The sequence below is a fragment of the Narcine bancroftii genome, chromosome 1 (genome assembly GCF_036971445.1).
Source record: "Narcine bancroftii isolate sNarBan1 chromosome 1, sNarBan1.hap1, whole genome shotgun sequence".
Classification (NCBI taxonomy): domain Eukaryota; kingdom Metazoa; phylum Chordata; class Chondrichthyes; order Torpediniformes; family Narcinidae; genus Narcine; species Narcine bancroftii.
The window spans coordinates 260,419,434-260,445,126 of NC_091469.1; the positions used below are offsets into that span (position 1 = coordinate 260,419,434).

At 39.7% G+C, this 25,693-nt stretch overlaps 1 protein-coding gene across 4 annotated transcripts in view; it reads right to left on the minus strand.

Moving 5' to 3' along the window:
• The window catches only part of LOC138742330 (potassium voltage-gated channel subfamily KQT member 1), an 844,658-nt gene that overhangs the window by 591,970 nt on the left and 226,995 nt on the right, over positions 1–25,693 (minus strand). For all 4 annotated transcript variants that reach the window (XM_069896622.1, XM_069896604.1, XM_069896614.1 and 1 more), the window contains 4 exons: positions 23,105–23,201; positions 15,945–16,085; positions 8,064–8,174; positions 4,175–4,270 (listed from right to left, as the gene is read on the minus strand). In XM_069896622.1, coding sequence (XP_069752723.1) covers positions 4,175–4,270; positions 8,064–8,174; positions 15,945–16,085; positions 23,105–23,201 — 445 coding nt within the window. The remainder of the gene's footprint in view (positions 1–4,174; positions 4,271–8,063; positions 8,175–15,944; positions 16,086–23,104; positions 23,202–25,693) is intronic.

Sequence of the window (25,693 nt, forward strand, 5' to 3'; positions counted from 1 at the left end):
GCAATCCAAATGGAAAGGGGAGTTGTGGTTGCCCGGCAAGGGTCAAGGGGCAACTCAGAGAGGGGGGTGTGAGCATTTGGGGTTAAGGTATTATTGGGTGTGGCGACTGTTGGGGTATTTTATGTTTTAAATGTGTTGTCGTACATTGAGTTTAATAAGGGAAAACTAAGAGATGAAAATGGGAAAAAGGGGGATGGAAGTGGCGAGGAGGTGGAAAATAGGTATAATAGATCCAGCAGGGAGGTATGTAATGATAAACTGTCAGATATACTCAGAATTTTGAAATTTGCTCAATATAAATGTGCCTAACGAGGAGGATCAAAAGTTTACGCAGGATATTTTTTTGAAGATTGCAGACACACAAGGAAATATATGGATAGGAGGGAATTTTAACCTTAATTTCGATCCAATGTTGGATAAAACTGGACAAAAGACAAGCAAAAAGAATAAAGTAGCCAAATTTATGGTTAAATCAACACAGGAAATTAAACTTATGGATATATGGAGGAAGCAACACCCAAAAAAGAAGGAATATTCATATTATTTGAGTAGGCACGAAACATACTCAAGGATTGATATATTTTTGTTGTTGGCCCATATTCAAGGAAGAGTTAGGAAAACTGAGTATAAAGCTAGACTACTATCAGATCATTCAGCCTGTTATTGGCAATAGAACTGGAGGACATCCCACCAAGAACATATAGACGGAGGTTAAACTCCATGCTACTTAAAAGGCAGGAATTTAGAGAGTTTATTGAATGCCAAATTAAAACATATTTTGAAATAAACACAGAATCATACATTTATATTATGGGATGCAATGAAAGCCTTAATTAGAGGACAGATAATAAGTTATGTAACTAAGATGAAAAAGGATTACAATTGGGAAATAGAGCAGTTGGAAAGGGACACAGTAAGTATAGAAAAGGAATTAGTAAAAAGGGATGATATAATGAAAAGGAGAGAATTGGTGCACAAAAAAATTAAAAACGAAACATTACAAACCTATAAGGTGGAGAAGAACATAATGAAAACAAAGCAAAAGTATTACAAACCGGGAGAAAAAACACATAAAATATTAGCCTGGCAACTTAAAACAGAACAAGCTAAAAGAACTGTATTGGCATCAAGGAAAAAGGACAAACAAATTACATATAACCCAACAGAGATTAATGAAAACTTTAAGGAATTTTATGAACAATTATACCAAACTGAGAACGAGGGAAAAGATGATAAAATAGAGGAATTTTTAGCTAAAATTGAACTTCCAAAATTGCAAGAGCAACAAAACAAACTAATAAAACCATTTGAAATAGAAGGAAGTACAGGATATATTAAAAAAGCTGTCGAACAATAAAACACCAGGAGAGGATGGATTTCCAATAGAATTCTATAAAACATTTAAAGAGTTATTAAGTCCTCCTCTCCTGGAAGTAATGAACCAGATAGAAGAAACACAAAACTTGCCAGATTCATGTAAGACAGCAATAATTACAGTAATACCAAAGATGGGGAAGGATCCATTAACACCAGCATCATATAGACCATTATCTCTACTTAACTCAGATTATAAGATAATAGTGAAATTATTATTATTAGCGAAATTATTAGCGAACAGATTGGCCGAATGTGTACCAAAAATAGTAAAACAAGATCAAACTGGATTTATTAAGAAAAGACGAACAGTGGATAATGTCTGTAAACTTATTAATCTAATTCATGCAGTTCAAGGAAATAAGAAACCAACAGTGGCTGTTGCTTTAGATGCAGAAAAAGCCTTTGACAGAGTAGAGTGGAACTAGTTATTTAAAGTATTACAGAAGTTCAATCTACCAGAAAAATACATAAATTGGATTAAAGCATTGTATAATGGACCATTGGCAAAGGTAGCAGTAAATGGATATGTATCAAATCAATTTAAATTAAGTAGGTCAACTAGACAGGGATGTCCATTATACCCCTCATTGTTTGCCTTAGCAATAGAATCTTTGGCAGAACTGATAAGAATAGAAAATAAAATAAAAGGGATAAAAATAAAGGAGGAGTATAAAATCAGCTTATTTGCAGATGACATCATAGTATACCTAACAGAACCAGAGATATCAATAAAATAAGTACATAAGAAATTGAAGGAATATGGAGAAATATCAGGGTACAAGATCAATGCAAATAAAAGTGAAGTGATGCCAATGAGTAAAGCGGATTATACAGAATTTTAAAAAGAATCACCATTTAAATGGCAAGCTCAAGCAATCTGATATCTAGGGATCAGGTTAGATAATAACTTAAGCCACTTTTATAAACTAAATTATCAGGCACTAATAAAGAAATTGCAGGAAGACTTAGAACATTGGAAAGAATTACCGCTCACGTTGATAGGGAGGGTAAACTGCATTAAAATGAATGTGTTCCCAAGGATACAATACTTATTTCAAACTTTACCCATTCCCTTAACAGAATTTGTTTTTAATGAACTGAAGAGAATAATAAGAAAATTCTTGTTGAAAGGGAGGAAACCAAGGATAGCGTTAGATAAATTAACAGCGAGGTATAACAAGGTGGTTTGCAGTTACCAAACTTTAGAAATTATTATAGAGCCGCACAATTAAGGTATTTATCAGATTTTTACCAGACAAGGGAAAAACCAGACTGGACTAAGATAGAACTAGATAAAATAGAGGAAAAGGTACCAGAACATACACTTTATAAGTGGGATGAAAAGTTGGTGCAATATAAAAGCTCACCAGTATTGCATCATTTTCTTAATACATGGAAGAAGATCCATTTAGAAAGGAAAAAAAACCAATTACCAAATACCAAAATTATGATTGACACAAAATCCACTAATCCCTTTTACAATAGATAACCTTTCCTTTAGAGAATGGGAGAACAAAGGAATCAAAAGAATAGAAAATTGTTTTTTGGGAAATAATTTATTAACATTTGAACAGTTGAAGTACAAATATGGAATAACATGGTACAATGTTTGCATATCATCAATTGAAAGCTTATTTAAAGGATAAATTGGGAAACAGATGGAGATTACCTGAAGGAAGCAGCTTTGAATATGTGATTACAGACACAATAATTAAAAGATTTATAATGAACATGTACATTAAGCTGCAAGATAAGGAAAATGATGAAATAAACTATAAACCTAAACAGAAGTGGGAAAAGGATTTAAACATAAAGATATAAAATGAAGTATGGGAAAATTTATGTTTTGGAACTATGAAAAATACAATAAACACAAGGTTACGCATGATACAGTATAATTGGTTATCACCCCTCAAAAATTAAAAGAATGGGATTCAACATTATCGGATAGATGTTTTCACTGTAAGAAGGAAATGGGAACAACAGTACATGCAGTTTGGGCATGTACGAAAGTGAATATGTCATGGGAAGAACTAAATCAGATACTAAATAAAATTACAAAAAAAACAGAGATCTTTCTTTTAAGTAACATAAGAAGTAGAGAATTAGGCCTCAAATTGGATAAAGTACAAAAAAAATGTATAATGTTAACTTGGAAAATGGAAGAGAGCATGAGTATATAACAATGGTACATGGAAATGAATAAATGTATTCCATTGGAAAAAAATAACATATAATTTAAAAAATAAAAGTCACAATGTTTGAACAAATTTGGGAACCATACATGGAACATATCAGAGAGAGCTTGCCTCAGACCTCCACCCCCTAAAATGAGAATGAAAATGATAAGACAAAACGATTAGATTCAGTGTGTAATAAATAGATAACGCATTTTTCTTGTTTATTTTCCTTTGTGTGAAGATATTGTTTTATGGTTTTATTGTGTTGTATATGTTGAATATTTATTGGTTTTGGAGGGGGGTGGGAAGAGGGGAGGGAGGGAAAGGGGGGAAAAAGGGAGAAAATGCCACTGTGTAAATTTAATGAGAAATGTTTGTAATATTTTGGTTGATATGGTTAACAGTGTGAAAAATTAAAAATATATAATTTTAAAAAAGAAAGAAATTAGATCTGCTGATAGAAACAAAATCCCAAGGGTAAATAAGTTGGCTACAATTATCTCAAAACATTAAATTAAACACCAATGTCAATTTTTTTGGCACTGGAATGAGTCACTCATTACTGATTCTCCAAATGTCAAAGCATCAGATTACATTCAGTGCAGTCCATGACATACCTGGATAAGGGAAGCAGCTGCTGGAATCTGACGATTAAAATGCTTCTGTCGTTGCTTCTGTTGAACCTTGAGAGCAAAACCTGAACCAAGAATCCCCTGGGTTGGCATAAGGGAAATAAAATCAAATTGCTTGTGTTGGTTTTCCTGAGAGATTATATAGAATGTGTGCAATGGGACAGACCATAGAATGAACTAGTCAATAAGAAGTTCATGCTAAGATTTATGCTGCAGCCAACTATCCTTCCATCAACCTCCAACCAACCATTTCATCAGCTGAATCTTCCATTATCTTTCCCTCGTCTGTTTATCTCGGTGTACCAAAGCTATTCAACTGTTTCTTGTCATAGCAAGTTCCATGTTCCAGAATTTCCCCATTAAATCTCTCTCCTGGCTTGGTAGTTGGTACAAATGGGAGGCTGGCCCAAACTATCCAGGAATCTCAGAGGCCCAAGTGTTGATTTGCCAATGTCTACTACGTTGACCTGGAGACCAATAAGCTGATGCTTGTGGAGTGGTGCCTTGAAGATGGTACAGGCTGGAAGGATCTGGTGTAGCACGTGTAATGAGATTTGGACCCATTTGGACTTGAGGAGCTCTTCGTCCAACCCCAAATCAGGAATTTACTGCATTCAATGAGAGCTGCACTGACTCACTGAACCCCCCACAAATGGAAGCTGAACCTGTTATTAGTTTTGGTCGCCTTATCTGAGGAAGGATGTTCTTGCAATGGAGGGAGTGCAAAGGCGATTCACCAGGCTGATGCCTGGAATGGCAGGAATAACTTATGAGGAAAGATTGCGCAATTTGGGCTCGCTAGAGTTCAGAAGATTGAGAGGGGATCTCATAGAGACATATAAAATTCTGGCAGGACTGGACAGAATGGATGCGGAAGGGATGTTTCCAATGGTGGGGGAGTCCAGAACCCGGGGCCATGGTTCGAGGATAATAGGCAAACCATTTAGAACTGAGATGAGGAGGAATTTCTTTACCCAGAGGGTGGTGAATCTGTGGAATTCATTGCCACAGAGAGCAGTAGAGGCAGGTTCATTGAATATATTTAAGAGGGAATTAGATATATTTCTTCAGTATAAGGGAATTAGGGGTTACGGAGAGAAGACGGGGATGGGGTACTGAACTTTAAGATCAGCCATGATCTCATTGAATGGCGGAGCAGGCTCGAAAGGTCGAATGACCTACTCCTGCTCCTATCTTCTATGTTTCTATGTTTAGCCAGTCTAGATCTAGGTGAAAAGCAGGTACCTGTACAGTAAAATATGGATGAGAACAAATGTCAAAAATCTGATTGGAGTCACACATGAATTTTCCAGAACTTATTTCTCCTTGGTTTGGGCTTTAATCTGATCATTTAGGAACATAGGAAGTAGGAATAGGAGTAGGCCGAAAATGGCCCATCGAGCCTGCTCCGCCATTCAATAAGATCATGGCTGATCTAATTTATTACCTAACTCCATCTACCTACCTTCTCCCCATATCCCCTAATTCCTCCATCATGTAAAAATTTATCTAACCGAATTTTAAATATGTTTAATGAAGCAGCCTCAACCACTTCCCTGGATAGAGAATTCCAAACATTCACTACTCTCTGGGAAAAACTATTTTTCCTCATCTCTGTCCTAAATCTATTCCCCCGAATCTTGAGACTGTGTCCTCTTGTTTTAGTTTCCTCGGCCAGCTCAAAAAACCTTCCTACATCTATCCTACCCATACCTTTCATAATCCTATATGTTTCTATAAGATCTCCTCTCATTCTTCTGAACTCCAGCGAATACAATCCTAGACTATTTAATCTTTCATCATAAGTCAACCCTTTCATCCCAGGGATCCCAGGGATTTTCCCCATCTTGAATTCTATTGATATAATGTAGCATGGTGATGCAAGTAGCTATTACTGCTGTCTCACTGCTCCAGCAAGCTGGGATCCGTTCTGACCTCTAGAACTGCCCGTGTGGAGTCTACCTGTCACACATGGGACATCACGTGGTCTGGTTTCCTCTCTAATCCCAATGGTGTGCTGCTGGAGTTAATTGTATAGGTAGGTGATCTGAGAATTAGTGGGAAGTTGTTGGGCCTGTGAGAGAGAGAACAAGTTGCAGGAAATAAGCGGTGGAACGTGTGTGTGTGTGTGTGTGTGTGTGTGTGTGTGTGTGTGTGTGTGTGTGTGTGTGTGTGTGTGTGTGGGTGGGTGGGTGTGTGTGGGTGTGTGGGTGTGTGTGTGTCTGTGTATGTGTGTGTGTGTGTGTGGGTCTGTCTAAGCAACTGCCCACAGATGGTACCTACATATGTGTCCATATTTATTATGGAGCATTGATACCCATGAATGGCCTGGTTTCCAGTCTTCAAAGTTTCTTCACCCCTGAATCAAGACCTTGCTCTGTGAAGCCTGCGCCCAACAGCTACCCCATGTGGCAAGAAGCCACATATGTGCAACTTCTACTCAACAGACTATGGAACCTGGAACCTGACGTTTTGGATCCTGTAAAATCAGGATCCACATGGAAATTCCCAAACACCAACAGACTTAAACACCACTCACGGACTCAGATGCTTTGATATCAACATCACTGCACTGAGTGAGATGATTGCCGGCTTAAAGAACAAGGTGAAGGGACTCTTCTGGAGGGACTAAGAAGAGGTCTGAGCTTCCCAAACAAGAACAAACAAATCTGATATCTCCTGAACTGCCCCTGTGAGCTGAGCCTTTGGATCATTCTAACACACAATCAGCACACTGTGGTCATCAAAGCTTGCATCCCAATGTTGGTAGCTTTAGATGACACCATGGAATCATATTCCTGGTCCATATCCCAAAGGGAAACAAACTATCCTTCAGCACCAGCGTAGGAAGGGATACCTCCTTCTGTCAAGGAAGGTAAAATGAAAATCAACTCCAGCTGGGCTTTTCACTTGATAAAATGGTCACAATGTTTTGTCAAGAGGGACAAGCGCAAGGCATCATAGCCACATTCCCAGACCACACGTTAACCAATTAAGGGAACACAAAGCTGTGCACGTCACTCACACTGTGGCAGGAATTGATGACTTACCACTGCCTAATCCACTCTATTATTGTCATCAAAATGTACCCCTAAGCATTGCAAAGAAAGTGCAGCTGAAAGAACATCAATGTTGAATCTCTCAAGACCCCATAAGAGAGTATTGCATTGACAACCTGTCAACTCCCAGACTACAGAACCCACAGAGTGTCCTCATTTACCCTGAAATCCACCATGATTGGCACCTGTACAGAGGTTCTCTACCAAGATGAAACAGATGGCTCAGCCACACAATGACAGCCATGACATATGAGAATTCTTCAGCACTACTAAGCCACATAAGGTTTGAACATCCAACACCACATCGAAGTAAACAAGCAAATCTGCAGAGGCTGGGGTTGAGTGAAATACACAAAAGTGCTGGAGAAACTCAGCAGGTCATGCAACATCCGTAGGAAGTAAAAGGCAATGAAAATTTCGAGCCTGGAAAGGTTCCAGCCTGAAACATTGATTTTTAAAAAATAACTTCTCTGGATGCTGAACAACCACTGGGGACCAAGGAACGGGGAGTTCATCAAAATCCAGGAGACAATCAATGCCTACAGGACCCTGCTCTTGACAGGAACACCCTGAACTCCATCTCACTGCAGCCTATACATCCAATCCTGACTGACAAGAAGTTGAGAAGGCTAAATCCTACCTTAAGTGAAGGTCTAGAAATTGAAATTGAAAATTCCCTCATAAAATAAGACAGCCTTCTCATATAGATTTTTCTGTCCCATGATATGAATTAATTCATGGATAGAACAATATATAATTCTAGTTTCAGCAGACAACAGCATTAAACTTATAGGAAAACTCACACAAACACTTACCGCTGGAAGAGCAAAGAAAGAGATGGCAAAAACAGAGAAGCATGAAGCAATGGTCCTGCCGATCCAGGTCTGAGGGACCTTATCCCCATATCCAATTGTCGTCACAGTTACCTGATTAGGAAAAGATTAGGCTTGTGAATTTTAGTTATTGTTAAGGAATGTTCTTATGTAGCAAAGATAGAAAATACAGAAATGGAGTAACTGATTAAATTTGAATCACTTTCATAATGTTTAGGTGCTTTCACATTGCCCCTGAAAACAGGTATTTAATTGGCTTTTTACCATTTCACCTGCCTGTGTGAAAAGAACCAACACGGGATGGGGGGATCATTTTCATCCCAGTACTTACCCACCAAGGTAGATGGTATCAGAGCCGATACGTTTCGCATCGGCTCCAGTGTAAAAGACTTACCCACCTTCTCAGGATGCCAATGCTGTAATACTACAGGTCCCAACTCCTTTGGCACTGGGATGCCAAAGATGTAAAAGGTCGCACTGAACCAGCTTTTCTTGGTGTGATCTGACCCGATCCGGCTTTAAACATGGGTCTTTGGCATGCCAGTTTACTGGGATCTCAGTGAGAAAGCACCTATTGATTTGCTCACTGTTAAATGTGGTTCAACTTTAAATTCCGTCATAGTCAATGGAATGGAATATTTAAGGAGATACACTGAGACCTGATAATGTGACACGGCCAAACTGGAATGAAAATGACTGATTACACTTTTCAAAATCTCAGGCTCAACATGCAGAGATGTTCATCCACCTTTCCCACAGCGAGGGAAACATGATTGCAATATTCATGGTGACGATCCACACTCAATGCATCCTCAGACAATCACTGTCCAAGATGCATTAAAATGAATCTGATACAAGAATTGAATCCAGGTTAAAACAGAATAATGGTCCTGAGTATCAGGAAGGGGAATGGACAGAATATAAAGGCAGCAAATCAAGGAGATCAGATTTCCATCAGGCTTGGAGAACTTTTGGGTGAGCTGTTTTTGGAATCAGATTCCTTTCATGGTTAGTGAATTGAGAGGCTGATTCATTCCTGGGTGACTGAGGAAGAAGGTAGGCACAATATTTCTGGGTGGGTGGGGATGTGGCGTCCCCTGTGTAGGGAGGATAGTTGGTTTTTGGATAGATGGCTTGGCTGGCAATTAGTTAAATGGATGGGTCGGCTGGCAGGTTATCAGGAAGGTGGAAATGTAGGACCTGCAAGTGCCGGAGAGTGTGGAATATTTTGTACTGAGCAGGCCATTGAAAGGGCACTTATTGAGAGGATAGGACAGAGAGGTTAGTGGGAGATTCGAGTGTTGGGAAAGACCAGGGACATCTAATGGTCTCTCGGGCACATTGTTCATCATGATAAACAGCGAGACGACTTGGAAAGAGAGATTATAGGAGGCATGGATGGAGTGGCCAGAGGAATCAGGCAGAGATAAAGAAATCAATAAGTAGCAAGAAGATTACTGGCTGTGGAGGAAAATGGGAGTGACTTAGATCAGTGTGCAGATGAATAGGTTTACATGGGGTAAGAGAAGCGATGAAAATAGCTCTGCCTCTCAAGGTCCAAAAGCAGATCAGGTAAAGTGCTCATCTCTTCCATGTGACAATCCTTTACACTCCTTTAGTGATCTAGTTCAAAAGTTGAAAGATAAGATAAGAATCCAATAGAGTCAATCTTCCTAAACTATTGAAATACAGACCCTCTCGCTGGAGCTGTTTGGTTATCTCTCTCTCCTGCCTTTCTTACCTTCAAGTGCATATTATTGGGGTTGGTTCTGGCTTAGGTACTTTCTTTTCTTTGATTTACAAGAGTTCACAGGATAGAACAAGGCCATTTGGCCCAACGTCCACTCAACGGCTCTGGAAATTGACAGGGGATCAATTACTCCCATGCCTTGCAATTATGTTGCATTTAATTACAAATTCAATCCCCTTTTGAAAATTATTATTAAATAATTTCATTCCAGGTATGAGCAGGTATTTCTGACAAGACCTGTGCGAGATGCCTGCTATTTCTCTCTGATCTGACTATGTACACTCTTTCTCTGCAGTCAAACAAAAATGTCAAAATTTTGAACTTAATAAACCACATCTCAACCTTTTACGCTGCAAAGAGAATAATTTCCTTTCCCCCACTCTTTCGATAAGCAAGCCCGTTATCTCATCATTATAAATCTTCCTTGCACCAACTCTTAATAGATTTGCACTCTAAAATCTGATTCCAGTATTGCAATAAAAGCAAGGAAGTTAACCTTTAAAAATCATCGGTTACGTTAAAATTATCACTCTTATAAAGATAAGGATTCCATTCACACATTTTTGTCAGGTTTGTGCATGTGAACTCTGATGTGTCTCTATTCTTGAACCCCCCTTTTTAAATAACTTTACTGGGAATAAGTGTCTGTCTGCAACAGAAAACCTAAGTGTTTGATGGTCATTGAAGATGTCACTTCTATGAACATCTGCCTCTGAAGAAAAAGTATGCATCAAGTCCACAGATAGTTATTTAATGGGAGCTTTGCTGGAGGAGTTAATTGCAGAGGGTGGGGAAGCTGGGGGTGGGGGGGGGGGGGGGGGGGTTCGGAGGGAATGCATGTTAATAGGGGTGGGAAAGAATCGGCCACAATCATAAAGGCACGAGGACATAAAGAAATACTATCTGAGAAGTACAGCTCTCATTCCATACTGAAAAAAAAGATACTCCTTTGTTTGAAATCAGATCCTTAACAAGTTCACACAGGTAAAAGCCTTGTTAAAGATTTCTCTCTCTCTTCTTATTGGCAGTGATGATTAGGAGAACAATGAAATGGAGCACAGCTGGGGAGCATGTGCCTGAACAAAAGTAGAAAGGATTAGAAATGTGAAGTTGCACGGCAGTACCCGATAGGAAAAGCTTCAGCTTTCAGACCTGGAGGCAGAGCCACTGCCTGCTACCAGTGCACAGATGTCTTCTCTTCAAAGATAACACAGCTTTATCAATAATTCACCAGTGTACATCCCTGGTTTCCATTTGAAGTGCAACCAGGTGTCCTATTACAATATTGCACTGATTCACTGAAGGACAAGGCTCACATTATAGTGGGGGTGGGAGGCATTTATCACCAAATGCTGTGCTGCAGGCTTAAACAATGTTACTGTTCCTGCAGAAGAAATGGGAAATGCTTTAAACACGAGTGGAGAGATAGAGAGGATAAAAAAATCTTTGATTTCTTTTGCTTTAGAAACATTATGAAGAAAGCTGGCACTGAAGTTACAAATTACAACAATTCAGGCAGATTCCCCTAATTTTCTCTTCAATTCATACAGTAGCCCTTTTAAAGAATGCTGGTGGGGAGACCGCTTTGGTACACTGGGTGTCCAATGATATAGAAAGGGTACATTTTGAGTCACCAAGAAGCAAGTTTGATCTGACTGAGGGCAAAAATCATTCGAAGAATGAAGGACGAAGGAGGGGAGGGTAAGGGTAGGGTGGGTGAAAGTAGTACTAAAGATTACTGATTATTTGAATGTTTGAAGGAATATTTTCACTGAATCAACACGAGCATGTTCATTCAGCACTTTAAGTGTTGTTAACATGAATTTACCGGCATCACCTACGGCTCCTAGAACGCTTCCACCAGCGTTGTCTCCGCTCCATCCTCAACACTCATTGGAGCGCTTTCATCCCTAACGTCGAAGTACTCGAGATGGCAGAGGTCGACAGCATCGAGTCCACGCTGCTGAAGATCCAGCTGCGCTGGGTGGGTCACGTCTCCAGAATGGAGGACCATCGCCTTCCCAAGATCGTGTTATATGGTGAGCTCTCCACTGGCCACCGTGACAGAGGTGCACCAAAGAAAAGGTACAAGGACTGCCTAAAGAAATTGACCACCGCCAGTGGGCTGATATCGCCTCAAACCGTGCATCTTGGCGCCTCACAGTTTGGCGGGCAGCAACCTCCTTTGAAGAAGACCGCAGAGCCCACCTCACTGACAAAAGACAAAGGAGGAAAAACCCAACACCCCACCCCAACCCACCAATTTTCCCCTGCAACCGCTGCAACCGTGTCTGCCTGTCCCGCATCGGACTTGTCAGCCACAAACGAGCCTGCAGCTGACGTGGACATTTACCCCCTCCATAAATCTTCGTCCGCGAAGCCAAGCCAAAGAAGAAGAAGATATTCAAGTAAAGAATGACTAAAGTGAGAAAAAATTGAAAAAATTTAAGTCAGCTGTGGAGGGCAGTACGGTATCAACCAGCATGGATAAAAGTAGCAGGATTGCTGTGCTGTTCATCGTGTGATTCAATGAGCATTGTTTATAACATGCTGGCATACAATCATCGTTCTCATATGTTATCGATTTTAACTTAAGTGAGAGTGTTTGAATAAATTTGAGAAATCAAAGTAAATAAACTTTTAATTTTGTTTACAGCAGTCAACAATTCAAGCAGCAGCATCTTTATTCCACTATATGCCTGTCAACTGAACTGAAATGAAATCCAAATTATTCACTCAAGGTAACTTTGCAGCATTTACACTCTTCTCACATAAATAACAAGAATTGGAAATCAGTGGAATTAACGGTGTGGGATTTAAAATTTTTAAATTTAAATGTGGACCTACAGCATGGTAACAGGTCCTTCTGGCCCATGAGCTTGTGCCACCCAATTGACCTACAACCCTGAAATGTTTTGAACGGTGGGAGGAAACCAGAGCACCTGGAGGAAACCCACACAGTCACGGGGAGAAGGCACAAACAGATTTGGCAGATTTGGACCTGGGTCACTGATGTTGTAACAGTGTTGCTCTAAGCGCTACACTAACCAAGCCACAAAAATTATGTGATTTTAGAAGGAAAGCAAATTACACATCATGTACAATGGAACCAAGCTCAATATTTAACTCTATGCATATACTCTTACCATAAAAAGGTAAAGGTTCCATTATTGACATGTAATATTATATTTAGAATGTAACATATATGAAATTCTTTAACACTACAGCACCCAGTGTTCGTTCCTGGGCGGTCTCCCCTCCAAGTATTGACTGCGCCTGAGCCTGCTTAGCTTCCGAGATCAGACCATCTCAGGCGTATTCAGGCTATAATGTAGATACTGACCTGTGATAAAATAACAGCTTATCTTTGAAGTTGATATCTATTTGTACCTAGCACTCTATACCAAAGTGTATGAGCAAAGCACAGGAAGGCACCTCACCTTAGTGAAGGGCTCAAGTCTGAAACATTGGTTACCTTTTACTTCCTATAGATCACACATGTCAAACTCAGGCCCGCGGGCCAAATTTGGCCTGTGATATAATTATATTTGGCCCGCAAGATCATATCAAATATGTATTAGAGCTGGCCCGCTGGCCGCCGCGCCAGTATAGCGCATGCACAGCTAATACTACAAATCCCAGAATGCTTTGCAAATGCATTGCGCCGGCCCCTCAGCCGGCTAATCGCCCCCACCTCCTCTCTTTACTTTCATTAGCATCTGTGACCTGTCGCCCAACTCACATGTAATAAACCCCTTACAAAAATGGCCAAACGAAAGACAGAAAACAGGACCTTTCAAGACAGGTGGGAGGCAAACTCTGACCCCTGAGTTTGATGAACTTGCATCTAAGAAGAGATGCCAAGTATCTGGTTTAGACCCAGGTGCATCAGAGTAAATCGCAGTGTAGCAAGCTAAGCTTGGATTAATATTTTTTTTGGTTAACTTTGGACTGTTCATAGTTGAAAGATTGGATTTTCATTGAAGCAAGTTGTTATTTTTTTGACTTGTTGGCTTGTGAAAAAAAATACATTTAAAAGGAGCTTAAAGGCTATAGAGAAATATTATTTATTGAACATTTTATTTCTCATTTGTTAATGCTTCTTCTGGAAAGAGTTTAACCAAAACTATTATTAAACATTTATTTTAATAAGAAAAAGTTTAACATTACATATGTTGAAAGAAGAGAAAACATGCAGATATTGTTGAAAATTTTCAATAAATATTTAGTTTGGCCCCCGACTTAGTCCAAGTTTTTAATTTTGGCCCTCTGTGAATTTGAGTTTGACACCCCTGCTCTAGATGGTGCATGACCCACTGAGTTTCTCCAGCTCTTTCAGTGTATTGCACTGCCATCACAGAGTTTATCAGGGTTTATAATGTGAAGCTTTCACAAAATTTCTTCCAAGAATGAGTTTAAGATTCTGTATTCATTCCCTTTCTTCACCAAACACACTGCAGCAATTTATTAAAATCTATTCAAGGGAAACTCGTGATGAACTTTAATGCTGGCCATTCCCTCAATGCCCACATCCAGGGCATTGAAATGAAAATTAATAGGCATTTTCTATCTTTGCTACATAAGAATATTCCTTAACAATAACTAAAATTCACCCCCCCCCCCCCCCACCATCTGTGTGGAATTTGCAGACACTTCCTGTGATTATGTGGGTATTTTCCAAATGTTCCCATTTCCTCTGAAATCCCAAAGACATGCGGGTTGGCGGGTTGATTGGCCACTGTTAATTGTCTCTGGTGTTTCAGTGAGTGGTAGTATCGGGGAGAAATTGATTGGAATTTGAGGAGAATATAATGGGATTAATGTTGAATTAGTATACCAGTTTGGTATGGACTCAATGAGCCAAAGGGTTTGTTTCTATGCTCTATGACTCCACAAAAACTATGTATCAATAATTCTGTTATATTTTAGCCAAATATTTTTTATTCACAATGGAAGTCTAGTAAAACAGAGGTATGTGGCTTCAGGCTTTGATCACTGTTGAAGAATAATTGTGAATTCCATGGTTTTGGAAGACTGACCCAATATCCTATCCAGTGACACACCTTTCTGTGCCACACTGGTGCTCGCCTGTGGTTAGACAATGTCGATGAATCAATGGCAATAAAAGCTTCTGATTTGCATAAATAATTTTGATTCAGTGTTGTGTGACTCACTGCAGGAAGGAAAGCCGAGCCTGGCATAGTTCACCAAGATAACGTCAACAATGAGAAACAAACTTATGATGACAGGCTTCAGATGCCAGGAGCATCTGCGGGAGAAGAGAACGAGGGAAAATGTTAATATTATAAAAGACTTTTAGCAGGTCAATTATAAAACGGACTATTTCCTCTTGTCTGACAGTCATTCATGTTAAACAGTCCAATTTAAAGTAGAAATTAAGGAAGAGACACAAATAAATTCTTTAATACAAGTGTTGACTGAGAGAGACCATTGTAATCTTTTGAAAGGGATCTAGAAAAATATATGAAACAAAGGAAGATAACAGGTATAGAGAGAGGAGAGCATTGGGATTATTATTGGATTACTTCAGCCAAAAGTCATCAAGAAAGCAATAAGGTCAATGACTGAATCCATACTTTAAATTACAAAGTTCTAAGGCACTCTGCTTCTTCATAGTGAAATGGTAAATTGATTAAAGAACTACTGATAATATTAAAGGCATTTAGCATATTTAGCAGCAATTTGATGAGTATTTGTTCAGGTAGCTTGCACTGTCACCAAGTACTAAATTATTACAATGTCACATCAGTTGGCTATTCTAATGGACAAATTTCACTTCTGTCCATTGCTTACAAGGTTTATGTCACACCAGGCAGACTTTGGGTTATGTGCAATGCCTTGTTGGACCAGACAGCACAAGTTTCTCATTAACCTTCCCAGATATCAATCACAAAATTGTAACAGGAGAAGACAAGAGCTGTAGCTGAGCAGAAAATTGCAGGAGTGCTTCAAACTGAAAACATCAGATACCAATTATCCTTGGCCTCTATTACAATGTTTTTTTTTACAGTCTATTTCCTTATCAGGTCATATTGCTAAAGTAATTTCCAGTTCCCAAATGATTCCACTAAGCGGAGAGCATTCCCACTTACCACACCCCACCACAGGGCATCTGCATAGCTGCCGAACTGCTGGGAGCCACTGTCATCCACTGCATCTTTTTCAGCCAGGTACACAAAGTAGGAGGAAAATATTAGGCCCAGGAACCCGATGTACAAAGTGGTGATCAGTTCCTATTTAAACACAAAGCAACAACAAAATTAAGCACACGATGATTGTGCCTCAGTATCTATCAGCTTTCTGCTGGTGAAAGACATCACTATGGAAGGTATAGTAAACCATATGACCCCTCAGATCTGTTCAGACACTCAGTTAAATTCAGCTCATCTTTATCCTAACCCAATTTACCCAACTTTATGTATACACCATAGTTCGAAGTTCAGATTTATTATCAGAGTACTTACATGACCTAACATAAAACGCTGAGATTCTTTATTCTGTGTCAGTAGTGCAATAAAAAACTGTATTTGAGAATAGATATGTATATAAAAGAGAGAAATATAAACAAACTGACTGGGCAATATAGAAAATAAATATTCAACAATGAATAATGTGCAAAGTAAGAGCCCTTAAATGAGTCTCTGAATTTGTTGTTGAGGAGTCTGATGGTGGAGGGGGAGCAACTGATCCTGAACTTGTTGGTGTACGTCTTGTGGCCCCTATACCTCTTTCGTGATGACAGCAGAAAGAGCAGAACATATCCTGGATGGTGTGGTTCCTTGATGATTATTGCTGCTCTCCCACAACGTTGTTCCATGTAGATTTTCTTGATGGTGGGGAAGGTTGTGCCTGTGATGTACTTGGCTATGTCCACTACCTTTTGCAGGGCTTTTCTGCTCAGAGGTATTGGTGCACCTGTACCAGGCCATGATACAGCTGGTCAGCACACTTTCAACTCTACATCTGTAGAAGTTTGCCAAAGTTTTGGCGTCAGACCAAACCTCAGCAAACTCCTGAGGAAGTAGTGGCGCTGATGTGTTTTCTTCATGATGACATTCATGTGTTGGGGCTAGGAAAGGTCCTACAAGATAGTAACACCTGCGATTTTAAGGGTTGGCACAACATGAAGGGCCGAAGGGCCTGTACTATGCTGCAGTGTCCCACCAAAATAGTAAAATTTTTACCTACTTCCCAAACCCTTCATAGGGAAAGACTGCCAAATTTACACGGAGCTAAAAAGTGTACTGTGGATACAAAAAAAGCTAACATTAATCCTAATTCCAACAACACATTTTCATGCTAATATGGAATAGACAATTGCGTCACATTAGGCTGAGTCAAAGATAATCTCCAATGTGTTAAAAAAGTGTGTATTACTCATAATAACACAATGTTACCTTTAATTTTATGGTTTTCATGCTCCCTTGCATGTTTTTGAGTTGAGTATTAGAACTTAAAGAATAAGAATTGCTTAAAATTAATAGTTATCTTAATACATAGCTTCCATCTGTGTCCACATGGTGGGGACTTTGGGGTCTTCCTCATCAGCTGTCTGAATCACCCGCAGTCCGTCGGAGTTCCTGACAATCAAGCAGTCTTCCAACGTACTTAATACAACACTACTTACAGGTATGTCGCTTTCTGTGGCTGCGGATTCAAGCTGTAGTTGCTCATATGGGAATATCTAATGATTCCCGTTGGAGCTGCACACAAAACGTCACTGCTGCAAGGCGCCATCTTTTTTTAAAAATATTTAATTAGGGGGTTTGAGGTGATTTGCAATGTCACCAAGCTCTTGTATATTTCTACAGGTGTACTCTGGAGACCATGCTGACTGATTGCATCACTGTCTGGTATGGAGGTGGAAATTCACAGGACGAGAAAATACCTCAGAGAGTTGTGAATTCAGCCAGGGCCATCATGTCTTCACTCGAATGAGGACATCTACATGAGGCAGTGTCTCAAGAAGACAACCTCCATCATTAAGAACCCTCACCACCCAGCCCATGCCCTCTTCACACTGCTACCATCAGGAAGGAGGTACAGGAGCCTGAAGACAAACACCCAACGGTACAAAAAACAGATTCTTCCCCGCTGCCATCAGATTTCTGAACGGACAATGAACAACAGACATAACCTCTCTTTTTTCCCCAACTATTCATTTATTTATTTAAATGGTGTATTATGGAAATATAATTTATAGCAATTTTTGAGCACCTGTAACGCGCAATAACACTGCCACAAAACAACAAATTTTGTGGCACGTGCACATGGCAATAACCCAGATTCCGATTATTATTCTGATTATAAAATGCAACTGCTTTCCTTTCTAAAAGACAAACTGGTTCCGATATACAGGAGGAGCAAAGAAGGATGAGAGGTGACTGAATCGAGATCTATGAGAGGTCAGCCAGCACCTTTTTCCCAGGGTGAGAGTAGCAAGCACCAGCAGGGAGGGAAGTTTAGGGGAGATCAGGGGTAATTATTTTTATTACAGGAAGTAGTGAGTGCCTGGAATGCATTTCCAGTGGTAGCCGTGGTGGAGGGTGATACAAAACGGAGATTTAAAAGGCTCTGAGATAGTTCTATTGAGAGTTCCCTGGTTGGTTACATCACAGTGTGGTACGGTTATTATAGAGCATTGGATTGGAGGTCAATCCACACGATCATAAAAGTGGCAGAGAGGATCACAGGGGTTGTCCTCCCCGCCATCAATGGGATTTACCCTGATTGTTATTTAAAGAGGGCTCACAAAATAACTCCTAGCACCTCACATAGCTATTCCACTGGGAAAAACATTCTGAAGATTCTGAAGAATCCAAGTCAGAACCACCAGGCTGAGGAGCGGCTTATTGCCACGGGCAGTGAGACTGCTGAATGATTGCTAAAACAACTCTCCATGACTCAACTATTTATTAAGAATATTGATTTTAATATATGTAAATACATAATGTGTATACTGCACGTATCGTTTGTCTGCATGTGTGTTATGTCCGAATGCATGTTTTACACCATGGACAGGAGAACGATGTTTTGTTGAGTTGTACTGGTACAATCGGATTACAAATGAACTTAAACAGGCACATGGTGTGCCTCAGGGATTGGGGCTGGAACCATTTGTTTTTTCATCTATATCAATGATCTAGCTGATAATATGGCGAATTGGATCAGCAAATTTGCAGATGCATGAAGATTAGAGATGTGGTGGACATCAAAGAAGGTTTCCAAAGCTTCCTGGAATCTGGACCAGCCGGTAAAGTGAGCTGAAAAATGGCAGATGGAATTTAATGCAGACAAGTGTGAGGTGTTGCATTTTGGAAGGACAAACCATGAAGGGACATGCACGGTAAATGGTCGGGCTCTGGGGAGTGCAGTAGAACAGAGGGATCTGGGAATACAGATACATAATCCCCTGAAAGTAGCGTCACAGGTGGATAGGGTTGTAAAAAGAGCTTTTAGAATATTGGACTTCATAAATCAAAGTATTGAGTATCGGAGTTGGGATGTTACGGTAAAGTTGTATAAGACATTGATGAGGCATGATTTTTATTTATTTAGTATCTGTGATGTGAGATATAATTGATGCAAAAAACTATATTGTACTAATCTATATCTTACATTCATCGCATTAGTCATACTATCCCGACATAATTCAGGCCAGTTTTGATCGCTGATTCTTATATTTAAGTCTGATTCCCATCTCTGTCTGGAATTAGGAACCCCTTGTTTGGAGGTTCCTATTTCAAGTAAGAGATACATTGCTGAAGTAAATTTCTTCATATTTCCCTTTCAAATCAGTGACTCCACATCACTTCCATTTGGTAAAAACATTGTTAGGCCCAGTTTGTATTTTAGATAAGCTCTTATTTGAAAATGGCATAAGATTGTATTAGGAATTCCATACATATTTTTTAATTGTTCAAATGACATCAATTGTCCGTGCTCATAACAATCTTCAATATTTCTGATCCCTTTACAAGGGAAATAAGCCCATCCTTGTTTTCAATACTTGGTATTTTATACCAAGTACTGATTAAATGTTTTACCAAATACCAATTTCACATCCCATTTATATGTAAAATCTTCTGCCATTCTCTCTCCTATTTTATCCAATTCTATTTTTACCCTTCCTTCAAAAAAGAAAGTAATAAATCTCACCTGAGCCACTCGATAGTAATTCTTTAAAATTAAGGATATGTAATCCTCCCAGTTCATATTTCCATGTTAATTTTTCTATGGAGACTCTCGACATCTTACCCTTCTAAAGAAATTTTCCGACATATTTATGCAACTTCTGAAAGAACCTCTGAGGTAATGGTCTAGGCAGTGTTTGAAAGAGATATTGTACTCTTGGAAATGTATTCTTTTTAATACAATTGACTCTTTCCACTAATGTTATAGGTAGGGCCATCATCTATTCAGATCTTCTTCAACTTTTTAAAGTAAAAGTAAATATTTCAATTTGTATGATTTAATTATACATTCATTAATTAAAATCAGACCTATCAGACCAATGTTTTAGATGTGGTGAGGAGGTAGGAACCTTTCTACATTCAACTTGGTCATGTTCTAATCTAAATTCCTTAGAACAGATTACAGGAATTCAATTTATACAAAACAGAATTATTTTTACTGGCTAATATTACAGGGATAAGACCTAAACTGAAACTATCTAAACATCAAACAGTATTTGTTTGAATTGCATTGACAGTGGCTAGAAAATGTAGAGCAGTTACTTGGAAGACTGATTCACATCTAGGTATGGCACGTTGGAACATGGAAATGCATAGCTGTATTCCTCTTGAGAAGATTACCAATAACTTAAGAAATAAGTACAGCATATTTTTACAAGTTTGGCATCCATATTTACAGATTTCAGTGTAAATCTTTAATTGTGTTCTTCCTAGCCCTCAAGACCTGCAATAATCTTCTCTAAAGAAACTTAAATAGAATATGAAATTATAATCAGTGGGGTGTGCATCACTTTTCAGCAATCCATTTTTTTTTTCTTTCTTTACTTTTCCTTTATCTTTTGCTTTTCCCCTTCCATATCTGCATCTTTTATTTGGGGTCTTTTCTTGTGTGGGGTGGATGGGGGTTGAGGGGATTGGGGTATAACCATCATGGAGTAAATAGTGGATTTACTTTTATATTTTTACTTTTTTAAAGTTTGTAATCGACTATATGTATGTGTGCAGGTTTGGTCACCTAACTACAGGAAATAAATCAATAAGACAGAAAGAGTGCAGAGAAGATTTACTAAGATGTTGCCCAGACTTCAGGAACTGAGCTATAGGGAAAGGTTAAACAGGTTAGGACTTTATTCCCTGGTGTAGAAGAATGAGGGGAGATTTTATAGAGGTTTTTAAAATTATGAGGGGTATAGACAGAGTAAATGTAGATAAGCTTTTTCCAGAGGGTAGGTGAGATACAAACCAGAGGACATGGGTTAAGAGTGAAAGGGGAAAGTTTAAGCGGAACTTCTTCACACAGAGTGGTGGGAGTGTGGAATGAGCTGCTAGCTAAGGTGGTGAATATGGGCTCAATTTTAACATTTAAGAAGAATTTGGACAGTTACGTGGATGGGAGAGGCTATGGAGGGCTGTGGACTGGGTGCAGGTCAGTGGGACTAGGCAAAAAAAATTTTTCGGCACAAACTAGAAGGATCAAAGGCACCTGTCTTTGTGCTTTAGTGTTCTATGTTGCAAGAAAAATTGAGAGTTATGTGTGTGAAGTAGGGAAGATTTTGTTTGTTGTGTTGATTTATATAAGTCGGCACATCATGGGACAAAGGGCCTTTATTGTGCTGTGATGTTCTATGTTCTGAGTTATCATGAATGTTTTTTTTAGTCTGCAATGTCATTAAAATTGCTGGAAAAAATATAACATAATTACTGCCGGTGTGATCGATCTCACTGGGCACCTTTTTAGATGGCAAGTACCTGACTGTAACAGTGCCGGTGGTTGGACGTGCAGTAGAGTGGAGGACCAACAACAAATTTTTCTGGTACGATTTACGCTGCAGGCTTCCTCCAACTTGTTGGAGGGGTCCTGCAGGATAAATCGCGGTGCAGGAATTGACTCAAAATTCCTGCACGTTCCTTTTTAGACGGTCCATGTAGCGGCAAAATTCCTTGATTGTGCCGTCACATGCCTGGTGTCCAAAAACCCCTATGGATTGAGTAACTGTTTTTTCCAATGCTCTTAATATCTGTGCTGCCATACCCAGCAATGAAGGCTTAACTGATTGTCCTTCCTCTAAGTTCTTTCCACGCTTATACATGCCTAGTAAAGGGGCATCATTTTACCATGCACTGTTGAAGACTACACATCAAAATTATGGATCATCACTGTCCACTTCCTCAACTTCAATCTTCCCAGCATTTTTATACACAATCAGAATAATCAAATCAAAAATTCAGCAAAAAGAACAGCACAATATTCAGAATTGACAGCCCAGGGGAAAAAAAATAGGAATATTATACTGCTGAGACCTTTTGGTTGAGATATTATACCAAGTCAATGGAGATTTTGCAATAAAAACGGTCTCATTCCTGCAAACTCTACAATAGATGAATTGCACACTTATTGTTCATTAAGTCTGCCACAGGACACAATCCAATAAATAATTGTATTAAAATCAATTGTTTTGGTTCAAAATATGAAAAGTAAAAAAGTGAAGTTCCATTTTGATAGGTAGACGACTGGCATTTTAAAAATGTCACATTTTAAATTTCTATTTTTTTCCCTCTTTGTCGAAAATTTAGTTCCTTCAATAAGAATATTTGATATTAAATTCCTGTCAGTCTTTATTTGTTATATCTTAAACTTCAATATCCCAGATGCCCTATTTCCAGTGAACAACTCACATTTCATCAACTTATAGACAAGAAGCCAAAGAGAGTATTAAAGGACAATGAAACAGGTATCCTGTATGACGACCCGTTCCAGTGGATTTCAGCCTTTTAACATTTTCTCATTGCTAAAATTAACCTACTTGATTTCAATAAGGAAAGGCAACATATGAATTGGAATGAGGATATTCAGTATTAAATACAGCAACTTAAGTGAATGTCAGTTAGCTTGAGAGTATTAAACAGGAAACTAAAGCTCAATCAGATCACAAGGGTAGGAGCTGAAGAAAGTTTCTGTCACGCTAGATTAGGTGAGATGAGGACTATAATGGAAGCCAGCTGTCTTTCTGATTTATTGTTTGAATTGGCTCCTGGAACAGAAAGCTGGTTTTGCCCACCTGCCGATGGATAAAAACAACCGATCCCAGGAGTCTCCAGGTGCCGCCCTGCCGATCGACATGCAGCATTCGAAGGATCTGCAGAAACCGAATGCCCCTGGAAGAGGAGAAAGACAATGAATCACTGTATCAGCTCCTCCTGTAACAGGATAAGTAAGCAGTTTCCAGTGACATAATCTTGGACACTGGACTTTAAATCGAGGATTGGCTCCTGAAAGAAGTAACAGGTTAGAAATCAGGATTAAACACATTTTATTTGATTTAATTCATTCCCCAATGGTAAGCAGCAACTGTGTTTATCCTGAGCTTCTCTGCAAAGACAGGGGAGATGGCTGCTTTTTCTTAAACTGGTGCGGATATATGGTGAACAATGCCTGTGGAAGTGAAGCAGCCATGTTATTTGCAACAGCATTTCAGAACATTATTAACCAATAACGTCTGCAGTACATGGAGACTTCCTTTCCTCAAGCACAGCAGTAAATCATTTAGGTTGTCATGGCAACCTAACAGGTTGCATGAACCATTTTCATGGGTTCTTTATTTCTTGACTTTTGAAACACTTTTCAAATTCTCAATGTGGTAGGGAGGCATGAACCTCAGATTCTTGAGACTAGTGGTTCTCAAACGTTATCCACTCACAGATCAGCTTGTATTTCTTTACGGACTACCTGTAACAAACTTACAGACTGTGGCGCAATCAATGACCGCCCCCCCCCCCCCCCCACCCCGCAGATACAAAGCAAGTAGTCAAAGGCTTTATTAATCAGAAAACCTCATCATGCCTCTACATGCTGCTGGCTCGCGTCCAAGGCGGGCATGACAGAGACTAGGGCTCTCAGCCTTTATTAGGGATCTTACGTGGAGGAACTACAGGTACAGAAGGTGGGCCTGCCTGCCCAGCCCAGTAAGGCCATTTACCGCAGGTTGAGGAAAAACTGCTCCTGACCAATATCAAGAGCAAAGGTGTATTAACGCGAGATAAACAAAAAGTACACAAAAGTGCTGAAGAAACTCAGCAGGTCACGCGGTAAAAGGCCATCGATGTTTTGGGTCTGAGCTTCTCATCGGGAGTGTTGAAAATCAGGCAGACACCTCCGTAATTTTCGACATTCCATAGAAAGGGCTCAGGTCTGAAACATTGACTGGCCTTTACTTCCTATTCAGCTTTGACCTGCTGAATTTCTACCGCATTTCTGCACAGTGTGAAAATGGCTTCAGTGAAACTTAAACTTATGTGGGCTAGTGTCTTCATTTTAAATTGATGTTTGAGCAATGGTGCAATTTATGGATTGGATTTAAAATTATGTTGGCTGTCAACAAATCGCCCCCATCTTGAACTTATTTTGAATCCTTGGCACCGACAATGTGCTTGTGTTCCAAGTGCAGAACACAAGAATGCTCGGTAAAACAAGAGTAAGAATGAAGATTAAAAATAAATTGCAGAGTGAATTTTCCACATTAAGCTCCTGTAAAGTCAAATCATTCAGGTGCAGAGGACGGTGGAGTCTTGTCTGAAAATAAACCATCGGTTCTGTCGGAGGACACGGCGTGGAGGACTCTGGCCGTGAGCCATCGGGTCTCTCAAAATGTGATAATGGGTTTTCCCAGTTGTCTAGGAGTTACCGCCTCTCCAAACCCCCAAACATGTTGTGTGAACGGATGGAAAATCATGCTGAAATCAACATACGGGGGTCTGATGAAGACATGGGAACAAGATGGCCTGCTGGAAGCATAAAGACTTGAAATCAACCTTTTCAGTTGGAATTTTAAATGGGCTTCGATTGATAATGATGATAGTAAGTAGAAAGCAAAACTACATGAAAACATTCTGCGTGACACCAGAAAATGCAATGCAGGTAAGGGAAAGGAGTAACTAATAAATACGATTTGTTTTGGTGTATAAGATGAACTTCAGATAAGTCAGGTCCCCATTTTCAGCCTGAATTTCATGGTTTTATCATATATTGGGTGTATAATAAGGACACCCCCCCCCCCCAATTTTCTGCAAGGAACGTGCCAGAGACTGATATCCAGGCCTCCCAGCAGCAACCCAAACTTTGTTACAACACTCCAATCGTCAAGTAACAAATCTGTAAATTAAGCAAGCAAGCGATTACAATAACAACAACAAAAATCCTTTGCTTCTGGCCGGGAAGATGCCAAATGATGCTGAGTCCAAGTCTTCAGCGTCGGCTGCAGCCGGTGTCGGCGACGCCATTCTCAACATCAAGTGCAGTGCCGTCTGCGTCGAAGACGTCGCCTTACTGCCCAAGTGTGCTTGGTGCAGGAACCATTGCTGCGGGCCAGCTTGTGGGGCAACAGTTCCCTAGCAGCAGTGGGGACCTCGGGCTCCTGGGCAGGAGCAGGGATCTTGGGCTCTTTAATGGTAAAAGGTCTAGGTGAGTTATGGCAGCGGTGGGGAGGTGATGGGGAGCAGTGGGGAGGTGCTTCAAGGGCTATCTTATATGACGAATCTACATCAAGCTGTTTTTTGAGTAGAATTTAAGGACTTGTTTTTGTATCTGGAGTATAAGATGACCCCTGTTTTTTGAGTGCTTTTGTGTGTTTCAAGGGTAATTTTATTTGCCG